At 41.6% G+C, this 26,481-nt stretch overlaps 1 protein-coding gene across 1 annotated transcript in view; it reads right to left on the reverse strand.

The window, feature by feature from the left end:
* The window catches only part of PTPN12 (protein tyrosine phosphatase non-receptor type 12), a 143,382-nt gene that overhangs the window by 28,072 nt on the left and 88,829 nt on the right, over positions 1 to 26,481 (reverse strand). The window contains exons 8-13 of the mRNA XM_088468821.1: positions 23,180 to 23,322; positions 23,010 to 23,076; positions 22,846 to 22,923; positions 22,394 to 22,489; positions 22,112 to 22,194; positions 3,139 to 4,064 (exon numbers count right to left, since the gene is read on the reverse strand). Of these exons, the coding sequence (XP_088324947.1) occupies positions 3,139 to 4,064; positions 22,112 to 22,194; positions 22,394 to 22,489; positions 22,846 to 22,923; positions 23,010 to 23,076; positions 23,180 to 23,322 (1,393 nt within the window). The remainder of the gene's footprint in view (positions 1 to 3,138; positions 4,065 to 22,111; positions 22,195 to 22,393; positions 22,490 to 22,845; positions 22,924 to 23,009; positions 23,077 to 23,179; positions 23,323 to 26,481) is intronic.

Here is a 26,481-nt window from a genome sequence, read left to right on the forward strand (position 1 = left end):
TTACTTATTTGTTTATGTACTTTGTAAGGCACTGCGGAACACTTGTGGCACCATATAATTAAATGATAATAATAATAACAGCTGATTGGGTAGATTGAATAAAATCATGACAACAGCTAATATATTACAGTGGCTACGCCTACAGCGTTAGTAGATATATAAAGGACAGGATTAGTCACCCAATTGTGATGTGGCCTCACCGTTGCTATAGAGAAGGGGCATAGCTCGAAGAGCAAATCATGCCCTCGGGAGTCGAACGATCATAGTGGGGCTCCTTCTGGTATCCAAAAAGAGGGGCAGTCATAAGATGTATGCCGATATAGCCCCAATTAAAGAAGTCTGCTCTAATATAACTGCATACTACTGGCTACTCTTATATCAGATGTAAAGTAAGTTTAGTAGGTTTAACACTGCCTAATGGTCAGTAAATAAAGATAGAATTCTATATGAAAAACAACAGAAAATATAAAAATGAAGAAAATAAAAAGAATAATTAAATAAGAATGTATGTGCCATCACTGCATGATGTGAGATACAATCACAGTAAGCATAGTGTTATTGGGAAATAAGTGAAATATAGAAAGGTAGTACCTTAATTATAATAAAATATGAGAGTGGTTGAATAAGAAAAATATGATGATTAGAATTCCTATTTGGAATATACAGTGCATCCGGAAAAGTATTAACAACGCTTCACTTTTTCCACATTTTGGTATGTTACAGCCTTATTCCAAAATGGAATAAATTCATTTTTGTCCTCAAAATTCTAGACACAATACCCCATAATGACAACGTGTACAAAGTTTGAGATTTTTGCAAATTTAATTAAAAAAAAACAAAAAGAAATCACACGTACATAAGTATTCACAGCCTTTGCTCAATACTTTGTTGATGCACCTTTGGCAGAAATTGCAGCCACAAGTCTTTTTGAATATGATGCCACAAGCTTGGCACACCTATCTTTGGGCAGTTTTGCCCATTCCTCTTTGCAGCACCTCTCAAGCTCCATCAGGTTAGATGGGAAGCGTCAGTGCACAGCCATTTTCAGATCTCTCCAAGTCTGGGCTCTGGCTGGGCCACTCAAGGACATTCACAGAGTTGTCCTGAAGCCACTCCTTCGATATCCTGGCAGAGGTCAAGAGTGCTCTGGAGCAGGTTTTCATCCAGAATGTGTCTGCGCATTGCTGCATTCATATTTCCCTCTATCCCGACTAGTCTCCCAGTTCCTGCCGAAGAGAAACGTCCGCCCAGCATGATGCTGCCACCACCATGCTTCACTGTAGGGATGATATTGGCCTGGTGATGAGTGGTGCCTGGTTTGCTCCAAACATAATGCCTGGTATTCATGCCAAAGAGTTCAATCTTTGTCTCATCAGACCAGAGTCCTTCAGATGCATTTTGGCAAATTCCAGGTGGGCTGCCATTTGCTTTTTACTAAGGAGTGGCTTCCGTCTGGCCACTCTAATATACAGGCATGATTGGTGGATTGCTGCAGAGATGGTTGTCCTTCTGGAAGGTTCTCCTCTCTCCACAGAGGAATGCTGTAGCTCTGACAGAGTGACCATCGGGTTCTTGGTCAACTCCCTCACTGGGGCCCTTCTCTCCCGATCGCTCAGTTTAGACGGACGGCCAACTCTAGGAAGAGTCCTGGTGGTTCCGAACTTCTTCCATTTACAGATGATGGAGGCCACCGTGCTCATTAGGACCTTCAAAAGCAGCAGATATTTTTCTGTACCCTTCCCCAGATTTGTGCCTAGAGACAATTCTGTCCCATAGGTCTCCAGACAATTCCTTGGACTTCATGCTTGGTTTGTGCTCTGACATGCACTGTCAAGTGCAGGACCTTATATAGACAGGTGTATGCCTTTCAAAATCATGTCCAATCAACTGAATTCACCATAGGTGGACTCCAATTAAGCTGTAGGAACATCTCAAGGATGATCAGTGGAAACAGGATGCACTTAAACTCAATTTTGAGCTTCATGGCAAAGGCCGTGAATACTTATGTACATGTGATTTTATAGTGTTTTTTTTTTTTTTTTTTTAAATTAAATTTGCAAAAATGTAAAAAAAAAAATGTCAAACTTTGTACACGTTGTCATTATGGGGTATTGTGTGTAGAATTTTGAGGACAAAAATTAATTTATTCCATTTTGGAATAAGGCTGTAACATAACAAAATGTGGAAAAGTGAAGCGTTGTGAATACTCTCCGGATGCACTGTATCTATAAAAGACACAGAAGGGATAGAGGAGAATGAATAGTGAGAGTTCTGGGAATTCCAAAATTGCTTCTGCTTCACCCATGCAGGACTGTTGTAAGCAAATGGAGTTGTGCATGCTGAAACACCTCTATATGAGCAGTAGTCCATCTATCCAACTTACTTGAAACAGTTATACATTGACACACATAAGAACTAGGTGAAAAGGAAGGTGAAATTCAGGTGGAACTCTACATTCAGAGAATTGAGACACATACAGCTGCATTTAAATAGACCAAATACACAGCATAAATATATCTGGGAAGAAAAGTTTTGTGATGCACTAAACTCAGTATAGGCATCCTATACTATTAAATGATATAATTATCTATGCAAACTATCACATGGCAAGGACTCACTGCGGAGAGTTCCTTGCTTATCTGTAGAGCGAGTTTAACTGGCAAGCATACAAATCTGCATTGCAATGAAATCCTTATTTCTCGCGCATCAATGCGGATAATCCAAACAGCAGCTGAATACTTCAAATCAGGCATGAAGCAGAAAAAAATAAAATCTGAAAGTTATTTTACCAATTTGACAGTTTTTCAAAGCTTAATAACAAAAGATGTTTTAGTAACAGTTTAGCTCCCCTTTAAAGCTTCCTTATCACTGAGAAGATGGTAGTGCAGACACCCCTCCCCACCCATGGGAATCTATGCTCTACCACCTTTTACTAGTTGGAAAGTCAGTTTAAGATCTTATGCTTGTCAATATTATGGCAGACAACAGTACACATAACACGTCCTAGTCTTCATCAGCCTGAGCAGCCTGTTGGCATAGGAGATAGTTGTGATTTTTACTGTCTAGCAGAAGTGCTTTATCAATAAGGTGTCAGCAAGAGATAACTTTAGAAAAGCACATCAAATGGGATGTCCTTACCTTTTTGAGAGCTGGAATGTTTTGCCATAGATGAACCATGTCTGGCAATAGACATGGGCAGTACTTTTCTAGTTGATGGGTTTTCAGCGGCAGTGGCTGCAGACACAGTGGCACTTGCGGTTGATATATTGGACAAGCTTTTTGTCATAGATTGATGAGAATCCCCTAATTCTGTGTCAGAATCATCAGAATGAAGAGGATTAGTAAAAGATAAGGGTGCCTGATGTGAAGAAGTGTTATGGTCAACCTGACTCTGGGATGTAAGAAAATCACTATTTAATACAGTCTTACTATCAGAAGAAGATGCTTCTAAAGGTTTGTATGCAGAGTCAAACACATTTTTACAGTTTGCATGTTCATTGCTCAAAGCAGTAGTAACACTGAGAGGAAGATGGTCTGGTCTTGTTAGAGCGTCTGAGCTTCTCTGAAGTGGTGCATCATCTATTGATTTAGCAGATTTCAAACTCCTACAATCAATACAAGAGTTTGAAGATATAACTGCTAGAGAATCCAAAGAAATGGACGCTTGAGTTTTAGGTGACTGGTCAATGGAATAAGATGAAGCAGATTTAATTTTGATGCCAAGTCCTCTATGCAAACCTGTACTTGTCTCAAAACTTTTAGGGCTTTCTTGAAGAGGTACTTTCTTTATTTCAATGCTCAGTTTCCGCTCTAGCTTCTTCTCAACATTGGGCTCATTCTTTCCTGGAACACTGGCAGATTTGTTATAGTTCTCATTCATGTCTGTTGCATTTTCTGAGGAGACCATATGCATAACGGGCTTTGGATGATAACGATCACATTCTTGCCACACTGTAGTCACAGTTGGAAAAGCAGAAGGAGGTGAAGGTGTTAAAATTGGTGGCACAGGAAGAGGCTCTGGAGGTTGCAAGATTTCTTCCTTGACATCTCCTTCTACAAGACAACTGTAAAAATATAAACAGAATTTACTCACATGATACATATAACGTAGAAGTGTATTATGTTTGAATAGGCAAAACGTTACTCTGTATTGTACAACTTGCCCCTATAGGAGGGATTTTTTTTGTAGGTTAAACCAACATGTATACACATTTGTCACAATTTACATGGCATTTAAATAAAAAATATCTTCAATTAAATTGGTATGTGATTCAAACATGGGTAAAAAATGGTGGCCTTAGGCCTTAGGTGCAAAGCCATTAAAGGAAAAAAATTCTCTAGCATATCACACAAATAACCAGATATATAACATACACACACATACATACATATTTACGCAGCTCTTCATTAAGGTGACGTATGGTCACCATAACAGCGACTGGTGGTAATATACTGCAGTGTGGCTTGAGCCAAGTCATGATGGAAGAAAATCTGTGGGACGGCTTCCCAGTTTTCAGAATTTATAAAACACACACACATTAATATATATATATATATATATATATATAATATATATCATATAAAAAATGCAATACGGGCCGGCACTCATGCCCTCAGGAAAATAAACAACCAGCACATACAAGCTGCGGCACTCAGAGTTTATGTGAAAACATTAAGATTGTATTAATATTAAATCATCTGTGTCAAACCCACCAAATCTGGTGGATTTACAGATGATTTGTTTGTGCTGGTTATATATATATATATATATATATATATATATATATATATATATATATATATATATATATATATATATATATATATAGCTATACATACATACAGCGGATGAAGGTGTGAATATCATCTTAAAGATTCACAGATAGGTTACAATTCTTTGTTCATTTGCACGTGGCTCTTAATACTATATTTTCTGCGCACACACATTGATGGTGAAAATAGAAGATTTTGCACTATTGGGTGCTTCTCATTTTTGTTGATAAGATTACTTCTCAAGCACTTCTAACAAGTGGTGTTTTTCTAGAGTAAAGCAGCCCTCCTAGAAAATGATTTTCAATTGTAATTATTACTTGTATTGTTATTTACTTACATATTATAATCAATAGCACCAATACTCAACCCAGTCTATTATAACAAACCAGCTGTCCCAACTGACCAGGGTACTTGCATACAAGTTATATTTTAGATGAGAAAAGTAAGCTAATTTGATAAGACCTGACACAATGGTAATCAGTCGTACTAACATTTTGGGGTCAATCCTATTAGGTGCGAACTGCGAGTTGCGAGTTTACTTCTTGAAATCTGCAGACTTTGCAGCGAAGCGTGCTCCCGAGAATTCTCCAATCCAATTAAAAATACCTATTCGCACTACTCGCAGCGTAGGGGTGCGAATTTACTGCCAAATGAGATTTTAAAGAAATGTATGAAAATATACGGAGACCATCCGGGACCCTCCAAAATGGATAATTTAGTTAGCAGGACCGTATAGAAGGCTGTTTGTGGGCATTAGGAAGATACTATAGGTTTTTAAATGGTGTCAAATGGCCAATGTGTTGCTTTGTTTTATTTAAATGCAAGAAAATAATTAAAAAAACAACAACTTTTTTTCATTGAATCTGAAACAAATGAAACGAAAAATGTAAAAAAAAAAAATTGGAAAAAGGTGATTTTGGGGTAAGTTGAGGGCACCTTGAAATACTAATAAAAATTATTGTAATTAAATTTGGGGTGCCTAAACTAACAAAAAAGTTGATTTGGGGGAAATTTGAGGACATTATTTATCCCCAAAAATTACTTAATTATTGGACTAATTAAGCTAATTGGAAACTTCCAAATGCCTAATTAGTCATTAGGGTAGGGGAGTCCAAGGGGTTCAGCACAGTATCCCAACATTTGAACCTTTACAAATATGAGATATGGTAAGAACTTACCCTTGTTACCTCTATGTCTACGAAGTCCACAAGGTTCCACAGGATACCTTCGGGTATAGGCGATGGCGGTAGACATCGGGCACCTCAGAGTTAAAGTTTTCAGCCTCCCATGATGCACTGGGGTCCCTCTCCTATACCCCGCCCCCGAGCCAAGGCAAATCAGTTACGTACCAAGCCATAGGCCGGAGGAGGAGAAGAAAGAGAAGAAAGTTCTGGAACACACAAGAATCACATTCTCACAAGAAGGAGACAGAAAAACCGGTGACCAGAGCAAAGCCCATCTGCAGTACAGGTGCGACAGGGCAGGAGTCCTGTGGAGCCCTATGGACTTAGTAGAAAGAGATAACAAGGGTACGTTCTTGCCATATCTCATATTTTCTACTTGAGGGTCCATAGGGTATCCACAGGATACCTTGGGGATGCCCCAAAGCAGTATCCTTTAAGGGTGGGGACGCTCCTGTGCTGTAAGGAGAATCCGCTGCCCGAAGGAAGCATCCTGATAGGCGAAGGTATCGAATGCATAATACCTCACAAAGGTATGGACAGAAGACCACGTGGCTGCCTTACAAAGCTGAACAGCAGAGGCACCCCGGCGAGCTGCCCACGAAGAACCCACAGACTAAGTGGAATGAGCCTTAACAGAGGATGGAACAGGAAGGCCTTCCTGAATGTAAGCCTCAGAAATTGCCATGCGAATCCATCCTGCCAAAGTTTGCTTAGTGGCAGGCCAACCCTTCTTACGGAAGCCATAGAGGACAAACAAGGAGTCCGACTTCCTAAATGAATTGGTACGGTCAACATAAATCCTTAGAACACATACCACATCCAAGGAGGCCTCACCAGCCGAGAGGTCTGGAGAATTAAAGGCCGGCACAATGATTTCCTCGTTAATGTGGAAACTAGATACCACCTTAGGTAGGAAACCAGGGCGAGTGCAAAGCACAGCCCTGTACCTATGAAAAATTAGAAAGAGCGGTCAACATGAGATCGCCCCAATTCTGAGACACTTCTGGCCGAAGCAATGGCCAGAAAAAACAGTCTTCGCTGTAAGCCCAGTGGTTCAAATGGTGGTCCTCAGAGAGCCCTCAGGACCACAGATAGATCCCAAGGAGCCACTGGTGGAACAAAGGGAGGCTGAATACGAAGTACACCTTGCAGAAAGGTGCAGACATCAGGAAAAGTAGCAATCCTACGCTGAAACCACACTGACAGGGCAGAAACTTGCACCTTCAGAGAAGCAAAGCGAAGACCGTGATCTACGCCTGTAGGAAAGCCAACACCCTGGATATCCTGAACACCTGAGGATCATTGCTTCTAGGGCGACACCATTTAAACAAAGTATGCCATACTCGGTGGTAAATTCTTGCAGACGCAGACTTCCGAGCTCTGAGCTGGAAAAACCCCTGGACCTTAAGAGGGCTGTCTCAACATCCACGCCGTCAAAGACAGACGTCTCAGCTCCGGATAATTGCACGGACCCTGAGACAACAGGTCCGGACGTTGAAGCAACAGCATCGGAATGTCTACGGAGAGACTCCAAAGATCTGAGTACCAGTGACGTCTGGGCCACGCTGGAGCTATCAACAGGAGCATGCCGTCTTCTTGCTTGAATTTTCGAACCACTCGAGGAAGAAGGGAGAATGGAGGGAAGAGGTACGCAAACTGGACGGTCCACCGGACCGACAGAGCATCCACCAGAAGAGTCTCCGTGTCTCTTGTTCTTGACCCGTACACATGCAGCTTGTTGTTGTGTCGGGAGGCCATGAGGTCTATCTCTGGAAGGCCCAACTTGTCAACCAGGAGTAAAACACCTCCTCGTGAAGAGGCCATTCTCCTGGATGCATGTCTTGACGGCTGAGAAAGTCTGCTTCCCAGTTGAGGACTCCCGGTATGACCACCGCTGAGATGGCAGGGAGATTGTCCTCCGCCCAAGTCAGGATGTGGGACACCTCTGTCAGTGCCGCTTGACTTCGGGTTTATGTAAGCCACCGAGGTAGCGTTGTCTGATTGTACCTGCATGGGTTTTCCATGTAGAACATGGTTTGCTTGCTGGAGAGCTTTGAATACCGCCCGAAGTTCCAAGATGTTTATTGGAAGCGAAGATTCTGCTGGAGTCCACCTGCCCTGGAACAAGTGTGGACCCGTCACTGCTCCCCAGCCTCGGAGACTGGCGTCAGTTGTCAAAAGGACTCAGTTTGCCACCCAAAAGGGGCGTCCCTTGTTCAGGTGAGTTGTCTGCAGCCACCAGGCCAGAGACAGACGTACCTCCGGAGAAAGCATCATGGTCTGTGTCTTTATCTGATGAGGCAACCCATTCCATCTGGAGAGGATCAACTAATGCAGAGGTCTGGAGTGAAACTGGGCATATTCCACCATGTCGAACATTGACACCATGGAGTCCAGTAACCTCATCACCGAGTGTACAGACACCCGGCGGCTCTGAAGGCAACTGCGTACCTTTGCCTGTAATGCAGAGATCTTTTCCTCCATCACAAAGATCCTCTGTTGTTGAGAGTCCAACGGGGCACAAAGATTGAGCATCCTCTGCGAGGGAACCAGGGTGGATTTCTTCCAGTTTATCAACCAGCCGTGATCCTGCAACACAGATATTGTCAGTCGCAGATGGCGCTGGAGGATCTCTGGAGACCCTGCTAACAGAAGGTCATCCAGATAAGGCAACATGCCGACCCCCTGCGTCCGCAGGTGGGCTGCTATGACCGCCATGACTTTGGTAAATACTTGAGGCGCTGTGGCCAGACCAAAGGGCAGTGCCTGGAACTGAAAAGGTTGGTCGAGTACTGCAAACCTGAGGAATTGCTGGTGTGCTAAGATAATAGGGACATGCAGGTAGGCGTCCTGAATGTCCAACGACACCATGATATCCCCAGGCTTCACTGCCAGAATAATGGAACGCAGGGTCTCCGTCCTGAACTGAGGAACCCTCAAGGACTTGTTTAGGGATTTGAGGTTGATGACGGGTTGGTAAGACCCATTGGGTTTCTGCACCAGAAAGACATTGGAATAAAAACCCGTGCCCCTCTGGGATAACGGAACATGCACTATAACTCCAGCCTGGAGCATAGAGTGCAACACCTTTTGGAGTTCCAGGGCCTTGTCCTGATCTGCCGGAAGGCCTGTGGTGAAAAACCGGCTGGGAGGCCTTCGCTGGAAGGAGAGGGCATACCCCCGAGAGACCACCTTGTGTACCCAAAGAGTCCTTGGTAGTCAGGTACCAGCACTGGGCGAACTGAAGCAGGCGGCCTCCCACTCTGGGGTCCCCAGGCTGAATGCTTATCGTCCGACTTGGGAGTAGGACGTTTTGTACTCCAACTGAGAAAGGACTGGATCTTGGACTTACCCTGGGCCCTATAAGGCCGAAGTACCAGACCCTGATGGGACTGTAGCCGATGGTAAACACGCAGATTTAGCTGCTGCCAGTGTGGCCACAATTTTGTCCAGGTCAGGACCAAACAGGACCTGTCCATTAAAGGGCAAGCATTCCAATCCCTTCTTGGAATCTGCGGCGAGCTGCTACTGCTGCCGAGGAGATTCTGGAAGTGAGGAGACCTATATCTAAGGCTGCCTCATTGATGTACGTGGCTGAGTCTCTGAGATTGCCCACTAACTCCACCTGTTCAGGGGAAGAGTTGGTGTCCAGAGATGCTTCCAAGGTATCCGCCCACCGCTCCATGGCTCTGGCCACCAAGCACACGGCCATAGCCGGTCTGGAAGCCCCTCCAGCAAGGGAATAAATGGATTTTAAGCATATTTCCACCTTGCGATCCGTAACATCCTTTAAGGAGGGCATGGGCAATGTAGCACTCCTCACTAGGCGTGTGACATGAGAATCCACCTGTGGAGGTGTTTCCCATTTGAAAAATAATTATCCGCAAATGGGTATGCAAAGGCCAAGCGTTTTTGAGGCTGGAACCGCTTACCCGGATTTTTCCACTCCTCCTCTAAATGACCAACTAACTGACCAGATAGAGGAAATACAGTGGCATCTCCCTTAACATCCTTAAAGAAGGGATATTTAGATTTGGCCACAGGGAAATCCTCATCCTCAATCATCAAGGTGGAACGAACTGCCCGTATAAGGCCGGGTATATAGACTTTAGATTTAGACTCTGCCTCCTTTGCACAAAGGGGCTCTTGGTCTGAAAAGTCAATAATTTCACAGTCATCAGACGTCATGTCATCATTATCATATTGAGCCGTTTGAGATAACAAAGGCCACTTAGAAGGCCGCAAAGGTGATTCCCCCTGTAAAACTTCCGCCAGGTGCTGCACCGTAGTGGACAATGAATTCACTCACACAGGCTCCTGCGAGACCTGGGGGGGTAAAACCGGGAGACCCTGAGGTATCATCAACTGCCGTGGGAACCCCTGCATGAGACTACAGTCTGCTGCGATAACCTCATCTGGTGAAACGCAGGGGGCCTCGCCAACTGGCCCACTAGGGTTGTAAGTGCCTTAGCAAAACAAAACCAGGGCGGTTCCTGTACAGGCGCAGTCACAGAAATCGGGCGTGATATGAGATAACATGCCCTGCATAAACTCTCAGCATTCACATCTCCCTCCGCTAACAGTACATTACATGTGATACAATTTAGCTGAAGAGGAAAATCACGTTCACTCCCAGACATGAGTGTAAACGGAGTGTATGTGACTCCCCACACAGACAAACACTTTGTTTACTGTGAGGCAATGAACACCCTGCAACGCTGCACCGCAAGGGCTTTAGCAGAGGAAGAACAGGGATAGTAAAATGGCTGACAGTCAGAAGTGAAAGTACAGTCAGACAGCACTAGCAGATAGTCACATACAATGCAGAAATAAATCACCTGCACTACAAGCACTGTGCTCAACTACACAGACCAGAGCCTGGTAGGAAACAGCGCTGCACACTCTGACCTGATCGGAGGAGAAGTATGCAGGGTAACCCTGACCGCGATGCCACCTGTATCAAACTCCAACAGCGTTTGCACACTTCCTAGAAAATGGCCACCAAGGAGCTGAGAGAAGGCGGGCCCGGGGGAGGAGCGCTGACACAGCTCACCAAACCGCTGTGGAAAGGCACTGTGCAGCGGGGGAGGCGCCAGCTGCGAGACAGGGAAGGCGTGCTCCCCTGGCATGCTATTAACCCCTGGGACGCTGGAGCATATCCGCACTGCTGCAGCCCGCTGTCCCTGGTGGTCTAGTGGAAAGCGCAGGATCAGTACCTGGCTCCACGCGCAGCTTGTCCCCAGTGAGCCCCCCCTGCCGAGGACGAAACGGCTGTGAATCGGCGGCAGGACCCCACCGCTTACCCCTTGAATCTGGTCACAGTCAGGGATATTCCGGGATCACCGCTAGCGGCGACCCCAGACACCCCACCAGCTTCCCCAGATCAGTACCGGCATTCTGGTCCGGCGGGGTGAAGGAGCAACAGCATAGACGTCTGTGCTGACTGTCTATGCTGTACAGCTCATCCTGTGCAGCAGAGCTGCTTGAAAATAAACTTCAGGGGCTGTAACAGCCCCCCTCTGAATAAGGTGACCAGACTCCGAGCCGGGCACCTACGAAACTGATTTGCCTTGGCTCGGGGGCGGGGTATAGGAAAGGGACCCCAGTGCATCCTTGGAGGTTGAAAACTAACTCTGAGGTGCCCGATGTCTGCTGCCATCGCCTACACCCCAAGGTATCCTGTGGATACCCTATGGACCCTGAAGTAGAAATAAAGACTTTCCTTTCCATCTCTCAGGGAGGTTCGAGTGGAAAGTTGCGAATTCAGTCTGACTGATCAGTGCGAGTTGCTAATTGGATTGCAAAATTAATTCGCTATGCGAATTCGAAGTGAAAATAGCAGCTCGCAAATCGCACCCAATAGGATAGACCCCATAGCCTTACATTGTGGGCCATGTTCAGAAATTACACTAAACTATAAATTGTGATTACCTAGATACTTGTGAAGGAATGGAACTAATCAGAGGCAATTAATCCAATAGGTCCAATTGCCAATAAGTTGCATCGCTGTGTGTAGTTTTGTCAGAAAAGAAGGACTAAAAAACATGAGTCACCGGCTTCATCACACCAAACCATCAGCACATACTTGGTATGTACAAGTAGTACATTAATATATATTAGTGATGTAAAGAACAAGAACAATGCGGGAGTACTCTAATGCAGTGTCCTCTTATCCTTTTCCAAAACATAGTGGGAGACACAAGATATGCCATTTATTGTCTTGTTAAATGTATTTGCAACCTTCATACTCTAACCAACCGTATAATTGCTTACATTAAGCTATATACACACAGGACATATAACTACATGACTGGTTAGATTGTAATTGCAGAAGCACTGATTATTAACCACTTGCCTGGCTTGGTCGCATAGTTTGAAACCACATCAGACTGTGCGTTAGCCGACATGGTCGTAAACAATGTGACCAGTCTGAAACACACAGTGGATGGCTACCGGAGGATAATCTTCCAGCTGCTGGCACTAGCAGAGGGACCGCATGGACCCTCTGCAATCCTGCTCCCTCCCCCAATGTCTGCTGATCAGTCAGCAACACAGGAACCCCCACCCGGCATCTGCAGGGAGGAGCAGCTGCTGGGGAAATGTTAATTAACACACCTCAGGCTCCCCCTTCCCAGTGTATACCTGGTGGCTTCTCAGAGCAGCCCTTGGGGAAATCAAAGTCATAAACGTTCCCATCATTGATAGTCCAATATACAGTAGATCGATGACAGATATAATAAAATCGATGTCAATGTTGTGTTTCAAAAAAAAAAAAAAAAAAAAAAAAATTTTTTTTTTAATAAAAAAAAGTGTTGGTTAAGTTATAAATCGATGTTCTTGACCTAATTCAATCATAAAAAACCCAACAATTTCTGAGCGGTTTTTGGGGAAAAAAAACTTGCAGTTAAGTGGTTTATGCTGGGCATACACTATACAATTATCTACAAGATATCTGGCTGGTTGGAATGAAAATCTGGTGGTGTATGGGATCAAATGACAATCGACTATTTGTTCACAAACACTGGAAAACAGACAATAGATGTTCAGCCACATTGGTTAAATAAAATGTAACCAAATTTGTTTGTCTGTTTTCCAGTGTTTAAAACCAAATAATCGAATTGTCATTGGCTCCCACACACTACCAGGTTTTCATTCCAACCAGCCAGATTGGACAGATAATTGTATAGTGTATGCCCAGTATAAGACAGTAAATCAATATCTGCTTGAAACAATAAGTCCTGTCTAGGACTTATTAGAATTTAAAATTCTCAAGAGTGAACATTATCCGTGTAAACCTCTGTATCCCTCGTATGTCTTGTAATCTATTCTGTTATAACCACACTGATTTAACCACATGAAACTTGTATTTAAATGACTAACATAGGTCATGGGAGAAATGTCACCTTTCAGGGATTTAGACCACTGAGGGGAGCTGTTAAAAAGACCAAGTTTTACAGGCTGGGTGTCACTGTCTACTAAGCCATTCCCATTACTTAACGTTACCATTTTCACAGTTAGAATAGTATTTTAAATTGTTTAGCGGCAACAAGCTTTATTAGTCAAGTATGGCAAATTACAACATCACATGAAATTCACACCACTTTTGGAACAATGACAGCACAACTGCAACTACACAAGTGGGTACAAAGAACTGAATTCAATAAGGCTTTGGAAGATTGCTGGAACAGTCCCAAAGAAAAACTCTTAAGTAGTTCTGAAATCTCAGTTATACAGCATGAAGTTTCAACATCAAATAAAAGCTTTGGTGCCAAGCCCACAGAATGCAGCATATGAGCCAAAAATAGACAACACTTAACTCTTTTCCAGGAAGCCAAAATAGAAACATTGCAGCATTCTTAACTGTACTGTGCGACAATATACAGTGGAACAAGAATATGGCTGAAATACATAGCCCACACTACATAAAAATGGAGCACAAAAAAATAAGGATGACTAAATAATAGTCATAATGTGAACTGCAGGCAGTAACTCATATTTAACCCTGAACTCACTGAACAGTAGAACTAAGGCTGCCATTGTTCTGCAATCATATCTTATCTAGTCAGCTTCTATCTGTCAACTTTCATGAGTGGTTTGTATCCAAAGTTCTCCAGATTGTTCTGGCCAAAAAATTTTGGGTTACAGAAGCCATGATTTCAGAGTTAAAGTTTAATATTGCCTGAACTTATGCTTCTCACTAATGGCACCATTTTTTTTTTATTGAGATGCATAGCAGGAGAGAAAAACAGCAAAGTCCAATCATCAATAATTCCTTATCCTTAGGACAGGTAGATAAACACATCTCCAATAGGTATACAGTGTAGCTCTTCCACTGTGCCTGAGTGACTTCCCAATCAGTTCTGATAAATATGTAACCTCCCAGACATGGGTGGGTAATCTGAGCTGCCATGGAGAATTTAAAGGAAAACCAAGCATCAGTGATTCAAATTCATATTTTTCCTCTTAAATCCCCATGACAGCCAAGAAAATGTGATGTACCCAACCAATAAAGAAAATCACATTTGCTGCAGAAAGCTACCTTGTATTTGAATGGTATTAGTACACCTAGAAGTTTATTTGCCATAAGATTCAAATAATAGCCATAGAGGCTCTAATTTTGCCTTTCCTCTTTAATTTTGAAAGCTGAAAAGAGCCTTCTAGAGTTAAAAGGAATAGTTAGACTATTGCGTTCCCGATTTATAGCTTCTTGTGTCCTTGAATTGCTGATGTGATGAATGATAAAAATACTTCGAACATCACACATGTGACAATTGGTTTGATTTCCATCCAGAGGACTTTAGTATCAAAGTTTCTTTTTCTCCCAATATATGGGCCCACTTAAATTCAAGATTAGCTTAACTAATCTTACAATGTGTGCCTTCTGCCCAGGAACAGAACTAGAGGAGTCTTCTACTGTTGATACTATAGACCTTGTTGAAGAAGCAAGTGTGTCTAAAGAGGTTTCACACAGGAATTATATTCCTCTTTGAGTGATAACCACACTTTTACCCTGTACTACTAGTTTGAATTCTCTCTTAGGGCCTGATTCAGAGCCGCTCGTAAGCGGCCGCTTGTTCGTTCTGACCGATGTTCGCACATCTGTGCATGCGTACGGATTGTAATACGCATGCGCGAACCAGTCAATGCGGACGAAAATCGTTTGTTCGCTAAATAGCGAATGCCTGCTACTTTGAGTGACAGAGGGAGGCGTATGTGGGTGGTAACAGGGGAAGGTGCTTGAAAATGGGGAGTGGAGAACAGAACGCAGGCGTGCTTCAAGGTCAAAACGGGCGTTTTAAGGGAATGCATAATTAATCCAGCAGCGTCATTGACCACATCACTTGTTTTTTTTTAACTCAGAACTGCTCGCAAAATAGCGGTTGAAAAAACCAACCACAAGAATAGCGAGCAGTTCATACGCTGTACGACGTACTCTATTAATCTAATAAATAGCGGACATGACGTATGGTGCGAGCGGCAAGGGGGCGTATTTTTCAAAATTGCAACCGCAAGTTTTGCTCGCTCGTTCAGACTTAGAGGCGTGAACAGACCGCAAAGTGCGAACGGTTCATTTGAATAGCCACCCCTTTTTATAAAACGAACGACCGCAAATAGCGAGCGGTTCTGAATCAGGCCCTTAATCTGAAGGCTCCGGCAACTGAGATCATAGTGATTCCCAATTTTCAAGTTGTTCCTAAAGAAATCTGAAGCTTTTAAAAAAAATCTCCATCTTTCTACAATATCACACATGCTAGCTATGGCTGCATCTACTTTAGGAATCAAACATTTCTGTACTTTATCATTAAATGGATGCTTGCTTTCTATAGTCTTAGCACTGGGTACTCCGGTTTCCTCCCACATTCCAAAAATATACTGGTAGGTTAATTGGCTCCCTACAAAATTAACCCTAGTGCGTATGTGTGTGCGCGCATGTGATCGGGAATATAGATTGTAAGCTCTTCTGGGGCAGGGACTGATGTGAATGGCCAAAAATTCTCTGTAAAGTGCTGCAGAATATGTGTGCGCTATATAAATAACTGGTAATAAATAAATAATTAAATTGGGTTGACACTTTTCAACCAGTGTCCCTTGCCTATGGATAAAATATCTTACTACCTGATGTGCCAGGAAGACACTGTTCTTACAAATGCATTTCTCAAAAGGGGATTTTTGTGTGGACATGGATTTTGTGGTCTAATTCATCCCCATGGATTTATATAAAAGTTTGAGTAAGATATCTGCATTATTCAGATTAAATCTGCTAGTTGTTTCTTCACTTTCCACAGGTTAATTACTAGAGTAACGTTCCTGAAGAATTCCATTCTGAATGAGCACCTCTATCTTCTATATACATACTTGTCAGTAATCTTTCTTTCTCCTTGCTTAGCAAATAAATACTTCATAGTGACCAAAACAATCTTTAATCCCAGCTAAAAGTGTAAACTGATCTCGGACTATGGACCTCATTTAAAAGCGGTCGTTCGTTGCAAGCGGTCGCTCTGAATCAGGGCGGCCGCTTGCATCCTGAACGACCACCTCCTTGTCGATCGCTAAACTGTGGGTTAACACCCACAGCTCTAGCGGCCGACATGGGTTATGGTTGCGATGGTCAAGACCATCGTGACCATCGGGGCTTACGACCAGATCCTAAGGTTGGGTCTGGGCACTCGTAAACCCCAGGGAGCTTCCTGCTCTGATCGAGCAGGAGGTTACCCACTGACATCAGCAATGATGTCAGTGGGGCTGCCCCCAAACGGCAAGCCTTCTGGCGGGAACGCCTCCATTTGGGCAGGCACGCCCCCTGCCCGCCTCACCATCAACAGCTCGCCCCGTCTGCTGCGAGACCCCTAGCGATGAAGCATCCATCGCTAGCCGGGTCTCGCGCATGCGCACGAAGGAGCTGGCTCCAGCGTGCGCATGCCCAGTGGGGCAACATTGAGTCGGTTGCGAGCGCTCAGCGCTTGCGACCGCCTCTGAATGACCCCCTATGTCCTTAGGTCTGAGAACTGCGTTTAGTACAAAAGGTTAGCCTGTTTACTATAGGGACCCGCGATCATTAATCGCGGGTCATTATAGTAGTTAGGGGGTTAATGCATGTGTTGGATGCTCGATAACGATCATCCAACACATGCAGGACGATCAGATCACAATCGTTATCTGGTCGTGGGTGCTGTATGACAGTGTGTAAGCACCATTAGTTGGAGACATTGTAATGGTTGTCATAGACAGAGGATGGAAGAGAAAAATTAGATAGATGAGATGATTGCACTCCAGGATGTAGTGAAAAAAAATTATATATCTTTTAATCCAGTCAGGGACATTTACAGATCATTATGGACTTTTTTTTCCCAAGCGTGAAGACTTATTGGTTAGAATTGTTAAACAGCTTCCTTATACATTATCTTCATTTGGGGTACCATGAAAAATTAAAGTGAACATGGCAGTCATGACTGAAAAAGATGGACGGCTGTACCTTAAATCTAAGCCTCCCCCTTCTATGGAAGTCTGTTAAATCAATCCAAAATGTCTTGTAGTAACAACCTTAACTAAATTATGCTGGTTTACATGTCAATATTGCAAAGACTAACAATGAATTGAAGAGAGAAAGAGAACTGTCCTATGTAGTGCACTGAGGAGCTGTATTATTAAAATATAACTTATTTATAACAAATTTAATATCACAATATTATGAAAGATTAAAAGACCAGCGAAAATTGGAGAAAAAAAAAAAAAAAAAGGTGTGTCAAAGTGAGAACTAAGTGATATAAAATTTATTGCAGACACACATAATCAGACATTAAAAGTAATAGTCAAATGTATGCTACTTGGCCCTCAACTTTCCATTGTTAAGACTAAATTACACATTAAGGTAGCTGAAGGCAGCATATGCCTGATGCTACATAAGATACTGCTTATGGGGGTTAGAAAATTTCAGTGGGTGTTTTTCAGCCACCCTGCCTTTGATTGACAGGTTTAGACTGATGTTTCCTCGGTCTATCACAGGGCTTTGGAGGGGAGGGCATTAAAGCTCATATTTAAAGGGAGGAAGCAGGGTTCACTTCCTCTTCTGTCAGTGAGAAATTCCCACCCATCCCTACCCGATTGTTTACTATATTGTTTATGGTTTTAACTATATAGTTTTCAGTGTATATTGTAAGGCGGAAAAGCATTGCTTCTCAGCGGCCCAACAGGGCGCAAGTGGCAGTTGCGGGGCACCTTTCCTTTCCCAGGGCAAGTTGTCTCTGCCCTTAAGGGGGGAAATGGGCTTCTTCCTAGAGGTTGGGCCCACAGTAGTTCTAAGCCAAATAAAGGGGGGTGTAGCCTATCGTAACTCTGATTGCGTCAGAGGCCTTCAGGTAGCCTCATTTACTATTTTAGCGTGGGCTAGAGCTTGGGAATAAATGCTTTTTTCTTCGCCACCAAAAGAATGTTTTTCCTTGTAATAAAATGTTTGTTTAATTTTTGATTCCACTTCAGTTGTTGGTGTCTCCATTAAAGTTAAGTAAGGTAATAAACATCTTTGTGACGATCTAACTCCTCAGGGATAGAGGGCTTATATATGTAAACTGGTGAGGAGATAGCACTACATAAAAAGGTACACAGTTTGGTGGCGTCACCATACTGTGACAACTAGGAAATGCCCAGATCTGCATCAGTTGAAATCTGACATCTCGTGAGTTAGTTTGAACAAGGGCTAGGCTGCACATGGCAAGGCAATGTGAATTATCGGAGTTCGAAGGGGGCATGATACTGGGTGCTCGAAGATTTGCGGACATACAATATTCCTCAATCTACAATGTCACGTGTGTACCGGGAATACCTCATGGAAGGCATTACCACCCGCTGTGGACAATGAAATGGCCGACCATGGGTGCTTAATGATCGTGAACAGCTGCGTCTGGACAGAATTGTCTATGGTAACAGACAAGCAACACTGGCTCAAAATCGTATCCAAATTCAACGCAGGAGGTGCCAGGAGCACATACAGCAGATCAGTGCAGTGTTCTTTATATTCCATGGGATATGGGCGTAGAAGACCCACCAGAGTGCCCCTGTTAACACTACGACACCGGACACAGCGCCTCACCTGGGCTCGTGACATCATTAATTGGACAATGGAGGACTGGCAACACGTAGCATGGTCCGATGAGTCACGGTTCCAGTTGTGTCGGGCTGATGGTAGGGTTCAGGTGTGGCACAGACCCCATGAGGCCATGGACCCCAGTTGTCAACAAGGCACCGTGCAGGCTGGTGGTGGTTCCATAATGGTGTTGGGTGTGTTCACATGGCAGAGGTTGGGTCAGCTGGTCAGCCTGAGCACGCCATTGACCGGTAACAGCTATGCTGCTTGGCTTGATGACCATTTGCAGTCCTTCATGGACTTCATGTACCCACACAATGATAAATTTTCCTGCAAGATAATGCACCGAATCATCGGTCCCAAGTTGCCCAGAAATGGTTTAAGGAGCATTCTGGAAAGTTCAGGCGAATTGTGTGGCCACCACGTTTTCCTGCCATGAACCCAATCGAGCATTTATGGGAATGGTAGAGAGGTCAATTCGCACCTAAGATCCTGCATCTACAATATCAGGGAGCTGTGGGAAGATCTATATATACATACACACACAGATATATATATACACAGCCCGGTGTAAAAGATAAAACAGAGATGGTGGCTGTATGTACCGACGTTTCAATGCTATTTTAACATTTTTGCCACGGTAGAACCGGATGAAAATGTTGAAATCACATTGAAACGTTGCTGCATACAGCCACCATCTCTGCTATTAGATATAGATCGAACTATATAGACAGAGACATGTAGAAATATATATATATATATATATATATATATATATATATATATATACACACATATATATGCATACACACAGTCAGGTGCATAAATATTGGGACATTGACAATTTTCATATTTTGTCCTCTATTCACCACCACAATAGCTTTGAAATGAAACAAACAAGATGTGCTTTAACTGCAGACTTTCAGATTTAATTTGAGGGTAATTACATCCAAATCAGGTGAATGGTGTAGGAATTACAACGGTTTCTATATGTGCCTCCCACTTTTTAAGGGGCCAAAAGTAATGGGACTGTCAACTTAAAAGCTATTTCATGGACAGGTGTGGGCTATTCCCTCGTTATTTCATTATCAATTAAGCAGGTAAAAGGTCTGGAGTTGTTTCTAGGTGTGACATTTGCATTTGGAATCAGTTGCTGTCGACTCTCAATTGTTGGCAATGACAGCTTCAACACACCTCCTGTATGGAGAAACTAGTTGCATGCATTGCTCAGGTGTGATTTTGGCCCATTCTTCCACACAGTCTTCAAATCTTGAAGGTTCCATGGGCCTCTTTTATGAACTCTGATCTTTATAGTTATTTCCATAGATTTTCAATTGGATTCAAGTCAGGTGATTGGCTGGGCCATTCTAGCAGCTTTATTTTCTTTCTCTGAAACCAATTGAGAGTGTCCTTGGCTGTGTGTTTGGGATCATTGTCTTGCTGAAATGTCCACCCTAGTTTAATCTTCCGCATCCTAGTAGATGGCTGCAGATTTTTATCAAGAATGTCTTGGTACATTTTTCCATTCATCCTTCCTTCAATTATATGAAGTATGCCAGTACCGTATGCTGAAAAACAGCCCCACACCATGATGTTCCCACCTCCAAACTTTACTTTTGATATGGCGTTTTTGGGGTGAGGTGCAGTGCCATTTCTCCTCCAAACATGATGTGTATTATGGCATCCAAAGAGTAAACTTTTGGTCTCATCTGACCAGACTATATTCTCCCAGCAATTCACAGGCTTGTCCAAATGTTGTGCAGCAAACACAAGCTTCAACATGCTTTTTCTTCAGCAATGGAGTCTGGCGTGGTGGGTGTGCACACAGGCCATGGTCGTTGAGTGCATTACTTATTGTTTTCTTTGAAACAATTGTACCCGCTAATTCCAGGTCTTTCTGAAGCTCTCCACAAGTGGTTTGGCTCTTGGACAACCCTTCACTTCTCTGTCAGCAATCTTGCGAGGAGCACCTAGTCGTGAACGGTTTATGGTGAAATGATGTTCTTTTACACTTTCGGATTATGGCCTCAACAGTGCTCACTGGAACATTCAGAAGTTTAGAAATCCTTCTGTAACCAATGCCATCAGTAGGTTTTGCAACAATAAGGTTGCAAAGGTCTTGAGAGCTCTTTGCTTTGACCCATCATGAGATATTTCTTGTGTGACACCTTGGTAATGAGACACCTTTTTATAGGCCATCAGTTGGGCTGAACCAGCTTATATTAAATTTGCACTGACAAGGGGCAGGATTGCTTTCTAATTACTGATAGATTTCAGCTGGTGTCTTGGCTTTCCATGACTTTTTGCAACTTCTTTTCTTCATGTGTTCAATACTTTTCTCCTGTGTCATTACATATTACACATAACTTAATTTATGGACATCCATGGTTTGATTTCTTTGCATGTGTGGATTGCATTGGTTGTTGCTGACATTTGGTCAAAATTTCATTACAATAGCCCCATTACAAATATATTTACTGAGAAAAAAGTTGATGTGTATAATGCTATTTTACCGGCTGTATATGAATGTCTTTTTGGTTCAACGTGCGAATGCATGGTTATTTGAGTTACCATTTCCTTCCTGTCAACTTGAACTGGTCTGGCATATTCTCTTATGACCTCTCTCATTAACATGTTATGTTTTTTGTTTTGAGTACAATTCTCTGTTGTGGATGAAAATCATAGGAGATTGACAGATTCAGAGATTCTCATACCACCCCATCTTATACCAACAATCATTCTATTTTCAAAGTCAATTAGAAAATATTTTTCCCATTACTCTATTTGGCCAGAACAACTGAACCTCTTTAATATGTCTACATATGCTCCTACACATTGAGTTGCTGCCACCAGTTGAGGATGTAAGCCGTAACACACACACACCTTCCCCAGATTAGCACTTTGGACAGCCCTTCCTCTATTTCCTGATGCCTTATCTTCTCCCAATGGGCCGAGCTCTCAGCGGCTCAGCCCCACTGTCACAGAGCATGGCCCTGTGTATCCCTCTTCCTCTCTTCAACGATTGTGTTTATAGTGTAATAACTACACAACATATAAATAAGCATTTACCAACCTCCGAATTCGTGGTGGCTTTGGTGGTGGAGAGTCAGATTTCTCATTCTCTGCAGAACTAACTGGGTTATCGGTACTTTCATTCTACCAATAAAGAAAACAGCAGATTTTATTGGTCAATACACTTTTTTTATTTTTTACATTTTCACATACAAAATAACATTTATTGAGATGATTGAGGAGTAAAATTAAATTTACCAATGGAAAAAAAAAAATGTGTTGTAGCACTCAAGATTAACTAATTAGGTAACAAATAGGCTGCAAATGCTCAGGAAATACATACCAAGCCATCCACAGTCTTCCCAGATTCGCTCTCATACATTTGGAGCTGCTTCTCAAACAGCTGTGCTATAGCACGATGCACAAGTTCATACTGTTCCTAGTAAGGCAGATGTTGCCAAGAAAAATATATTTAAGTTTTTCAGATTATTTTGAAAAAATGGAGGAAAATCTTATTTTTCTATGTTTAACAAATTAAAGTAGTGTACACATCTCTTCAATTGGCCAATAAGTACATTATTAAACTAGATTTTTGTTTTAGAATAAGTATTTAACAAGCAAACGCCTTCATGCTAAATATTTTCAGCTCTAGGTTCCAATGTCACATGCATTAGAATCTTAAAAGCAGCACAGCTAAGATAACTTGCAGCTATACTTTCACAGTAAAAGCAAAGAAAGGGAAAAGTATTCCTATTAAAGAAATTTCTTAATATTGCACTTAAATTAATTTCATACCTTAGTCTGAACTGCCGAATGTCGCTGTGTCCTCATGTCTTGAATTAGACTGAAAACATTAAACTCTTCAGGTATCCTCTAAAAAGAGAGGGCATCATCATGTCAATGACATTTTACAATTGTGAAGGCTTCTTCTCAAAAACCATTTATGAAATTTGACCTACCCGAGCTTTCAGCAAATTCCATGTATAATCTATTGCACAAATAGCGCCTGTCCTTCCACATCCCGCGCTGTGAAAAACACAAACTAAAGCTATTGCTTCAAAGCATAAATTTACCATGCAGAAAACATGACAAGAAAGAAAAATCTTATCACATACATGCACACACATACCTGCAATGTATACATATGGGAACCTCTTCATGGGCCTGATAATCCCTCATTAAGCTGATCATGTCTAGGATAGAATCAAAGGATGATGGGACGTCATGATCCGGCCAGTTGACATAATGGAACTGCTGAATTCTACGCGATTCCTGAAAAGCAACACAACATTAGCATGTGTAAAGTACAAGAAGCTGCATATGTAGCATCAGAAAGAAAATAGAATGCATTAATAAAAGGTCAGGAATGCCACTAGTTTATGCAGATACAGTAGCCTTATAAAAGATTCAATTATTGTGTTTGCTAAAAAAAAAAAAAAAATACATCCAAAAATGATGTGTAAATAAGCACATCCTGACCACCAAAGGCTAATCTGAAGGGATGTAAATGTTCTGCTGCGATTTATCGTAGACCAAAAAGAAAACGTGAAGAGAACACAACTACTTCTAGCATGTTTCAGGTTTTCCAAGTCACTCCAGTGTCCAGGTATTTCTAAGGAAAAGAAATATAGCTATTTCTGCCAGAGCTGCTGCTTATTAGGCCAAGCAGATATTTTCTTTGGTGACAGAGAAAGAGCAGACAAGAGTCAAAGGAAAAGCTTGTGAAAGTATAATCTAAGGAGAGAGTAATGACGAGACAAAAGCGTCAAGAGTGCTGGGATGGTTACTGGTAAGGCAAGTATTAGGTGGGGGTAAGGTAGGTTATAGAGGTTTGTTTTGAGAAAGTGTTTTACATTTTGGTAGTCTCTGGTCAGATGGGGTACAGAGTTCCATAAGAGGTAAAGTAAAGGACAAGTCTTGGAGACAGATGTAGGAACTAGAGACGCAAGTCACAGGGAGAATATTTTGTGTCAGATATATATGGGGCGTTGTTGGCGAGTATCTTAAATTGAGTTCTGTAGATCATTGGGACCCATAGCAGGGACTGCACTATGAGTATAAGTGTATACACAGTACCGATTAACATTTAGTCATACTAACATATCAAAGTATAGAGGAAAGGGAATTTGGAAAAAAGATTCTGCACAGGAATATATGTCAATTTGGAGATGTAAGAAAGAAAACCAACAGTAATATAGTCGTATAGATTCAAAACATCTATCTTAAATTCAGATATTAGTTGGTGGTGCACCCCAGAGTCAGAGAAGTCAAAATATGCAACAAAAATCCTTGCCTAGGCAAGTGAAGATGAATCCTTTGTGGGGCACTCTTAATCAAAAATTATTATATATATCAAAATGCTAAGTAATGATGATTAAGTTAAAATATCAATTTTAATTAGTATACTCCTTAAAATACATAGGAAATAGTTGTGAAACAATGAGTTATTTCCTGGAAATGCGGCGAATATAATCACAAATAAGTACTCCTAAAGAAAAGGAAAAAATCTTATTCCCTAGTGGGATAAATAAGGAGTAGGTATCTCTCAGTCACAGACACTAGCTGGGTATATTAGGTTCTGAAATTGAACATGTTCATTCAAATTTAACGGTATGAAAATGGAACGAAAGTATAAATTATGATCCTGATTGGAACGCATGTAATCTTGTCCTCACAAACAATTTATATATATATATATATATATATATATATATATATATATATATATATCGGACATAGACAAAATATTGATTCATAGAGAATACATATTTCATGCAGCATTCCACAGTGTTTAAATGGCACATATATAATCATCTTCAAAAATGAACAAATTTGCAGAGAATTGCCATTGTCCAACATATAACCATTAACTAAAAAAATCACAAAATAATGGCAGAATGAAATGAAAACCAAGGAAACAAAATAACAGATGGAAAGTATTGCAGTATAAATGTATACCCTAATTTGTATAGTCATGTATAACAGGTAATTTCAAGTGATTTTGGGGTGATTCTCCCCTTAAAAACAGAAGGATATAACCATACAGACAATTAGGCCGTGATCATGTCCAAGCAACACGGCTTTCCTGCGGTATTCCACATTAGTTTGAGGCATATATTTATGCTGTACATTCAACTTTAGGAACAATCACGAATACAAGTTGTCACGAATACTCCTATAACCTTTGAATAAAGAGATCACAAGAAGTTTCAGAATGAAATTAATGGATAATTGCTTGTTGGTTTAAGACAATTATCCCCTTAAGTAGTAAAGGAGTACAAGCAAGCAACCAGTTATGCTCTGATCATATCCAAGGATATATTCATTATGCACCCATACACGTGTTGGTCATAAAAAAAAAATGGAGTATGTAAATAACATCATCCCTCTGCAGAGTTTATGACATGTAATTATTCTATTGTAGACATGACATTGGTGCTGGTATATATAGAGTAATAAAGTTAATAGAATAAAGTGAGTCACATCTACTGTTGTTTCACGAGGAACTAGTCTCCCTCACTCTCTCATCACCCATTTTTTTGAGTGCCAGCAGAAGTGGAGAGACCCTTATGTGACTCACTTTATTCTATTATCTTAATTACTCTATATATACCAGCACCAATGTCATGTCTACAATAGAATCATTTTATGTCAAACTCTGCAGAGGGATATTATTATTTACATACTCCATTTACTTTATGACCAACACATGTATGGGTGCATAATGAATATATCCTTGGATATGATCAGAGCATAATTGGTTGCTTGCTTGTACTCCTTTACTACTTAAGGGGATAATGGTCTTAAACCATCAAGCAATTATCCATTAATTTAATTCTGAAACTTGTGATCTCTTTATTCAAAGGTTATAGGAGTATTAATGACAACAACTTGTATTCGTGATTGTTCCTAAAGTTGAATGTACAGCATAAATATATGCCTCAAACTAAGATGGAATACCGCAGGAAAGCCGTGTTGCTTGGACATGATCACGGCCTAATTGGCTGTATGGTTATATCCTTCTGTTTTTAAAGGGAGAATAACCCAAAACCACTTGAAATTACCTGTTATACATGACTATACAAATTAGGGTATACATTTATACTGCAATACTTTCCATCTGTTATTTTGTTTCCTTGGTTTTCATTTCATTCTGCCATTATTTTGTGATTTTTTAGTTAACGGTTATATGTTGGGCAATGGCAATTCTCTGCAAATTTGGTCATTTTTGAAGATGATCATCTATATATGTGCCATTTAAACACTGTGAAATGCTGCATGAAATATGTATTGTTCTCTATGAATCAATATTTTGTCTATGTCCGATATATATATAGTTTGTGAGGGCAAGATTACATACTTTCCAATCAGGATCATACTTTATACTTTCGTTCCATTTTCATACCGTTAAATTTTAATGAACATTTTCAA

Source organism: Taudactylus pleione, unplaced genomic scaffold (genome assembly GCF_031769625.1).
Source record: "Taudactylus pleione unplaced genomic scaffold, aTauple2 ptg000086l, whole genome shotgun sequence".
Classification (NCBI taxonomy): domain Eukaryota; kingdom Metazoa; phylum Chordata; class Amphibia; order Anura; family Myobatrachidae; genus Taudactylus; species Taudactylus pleione.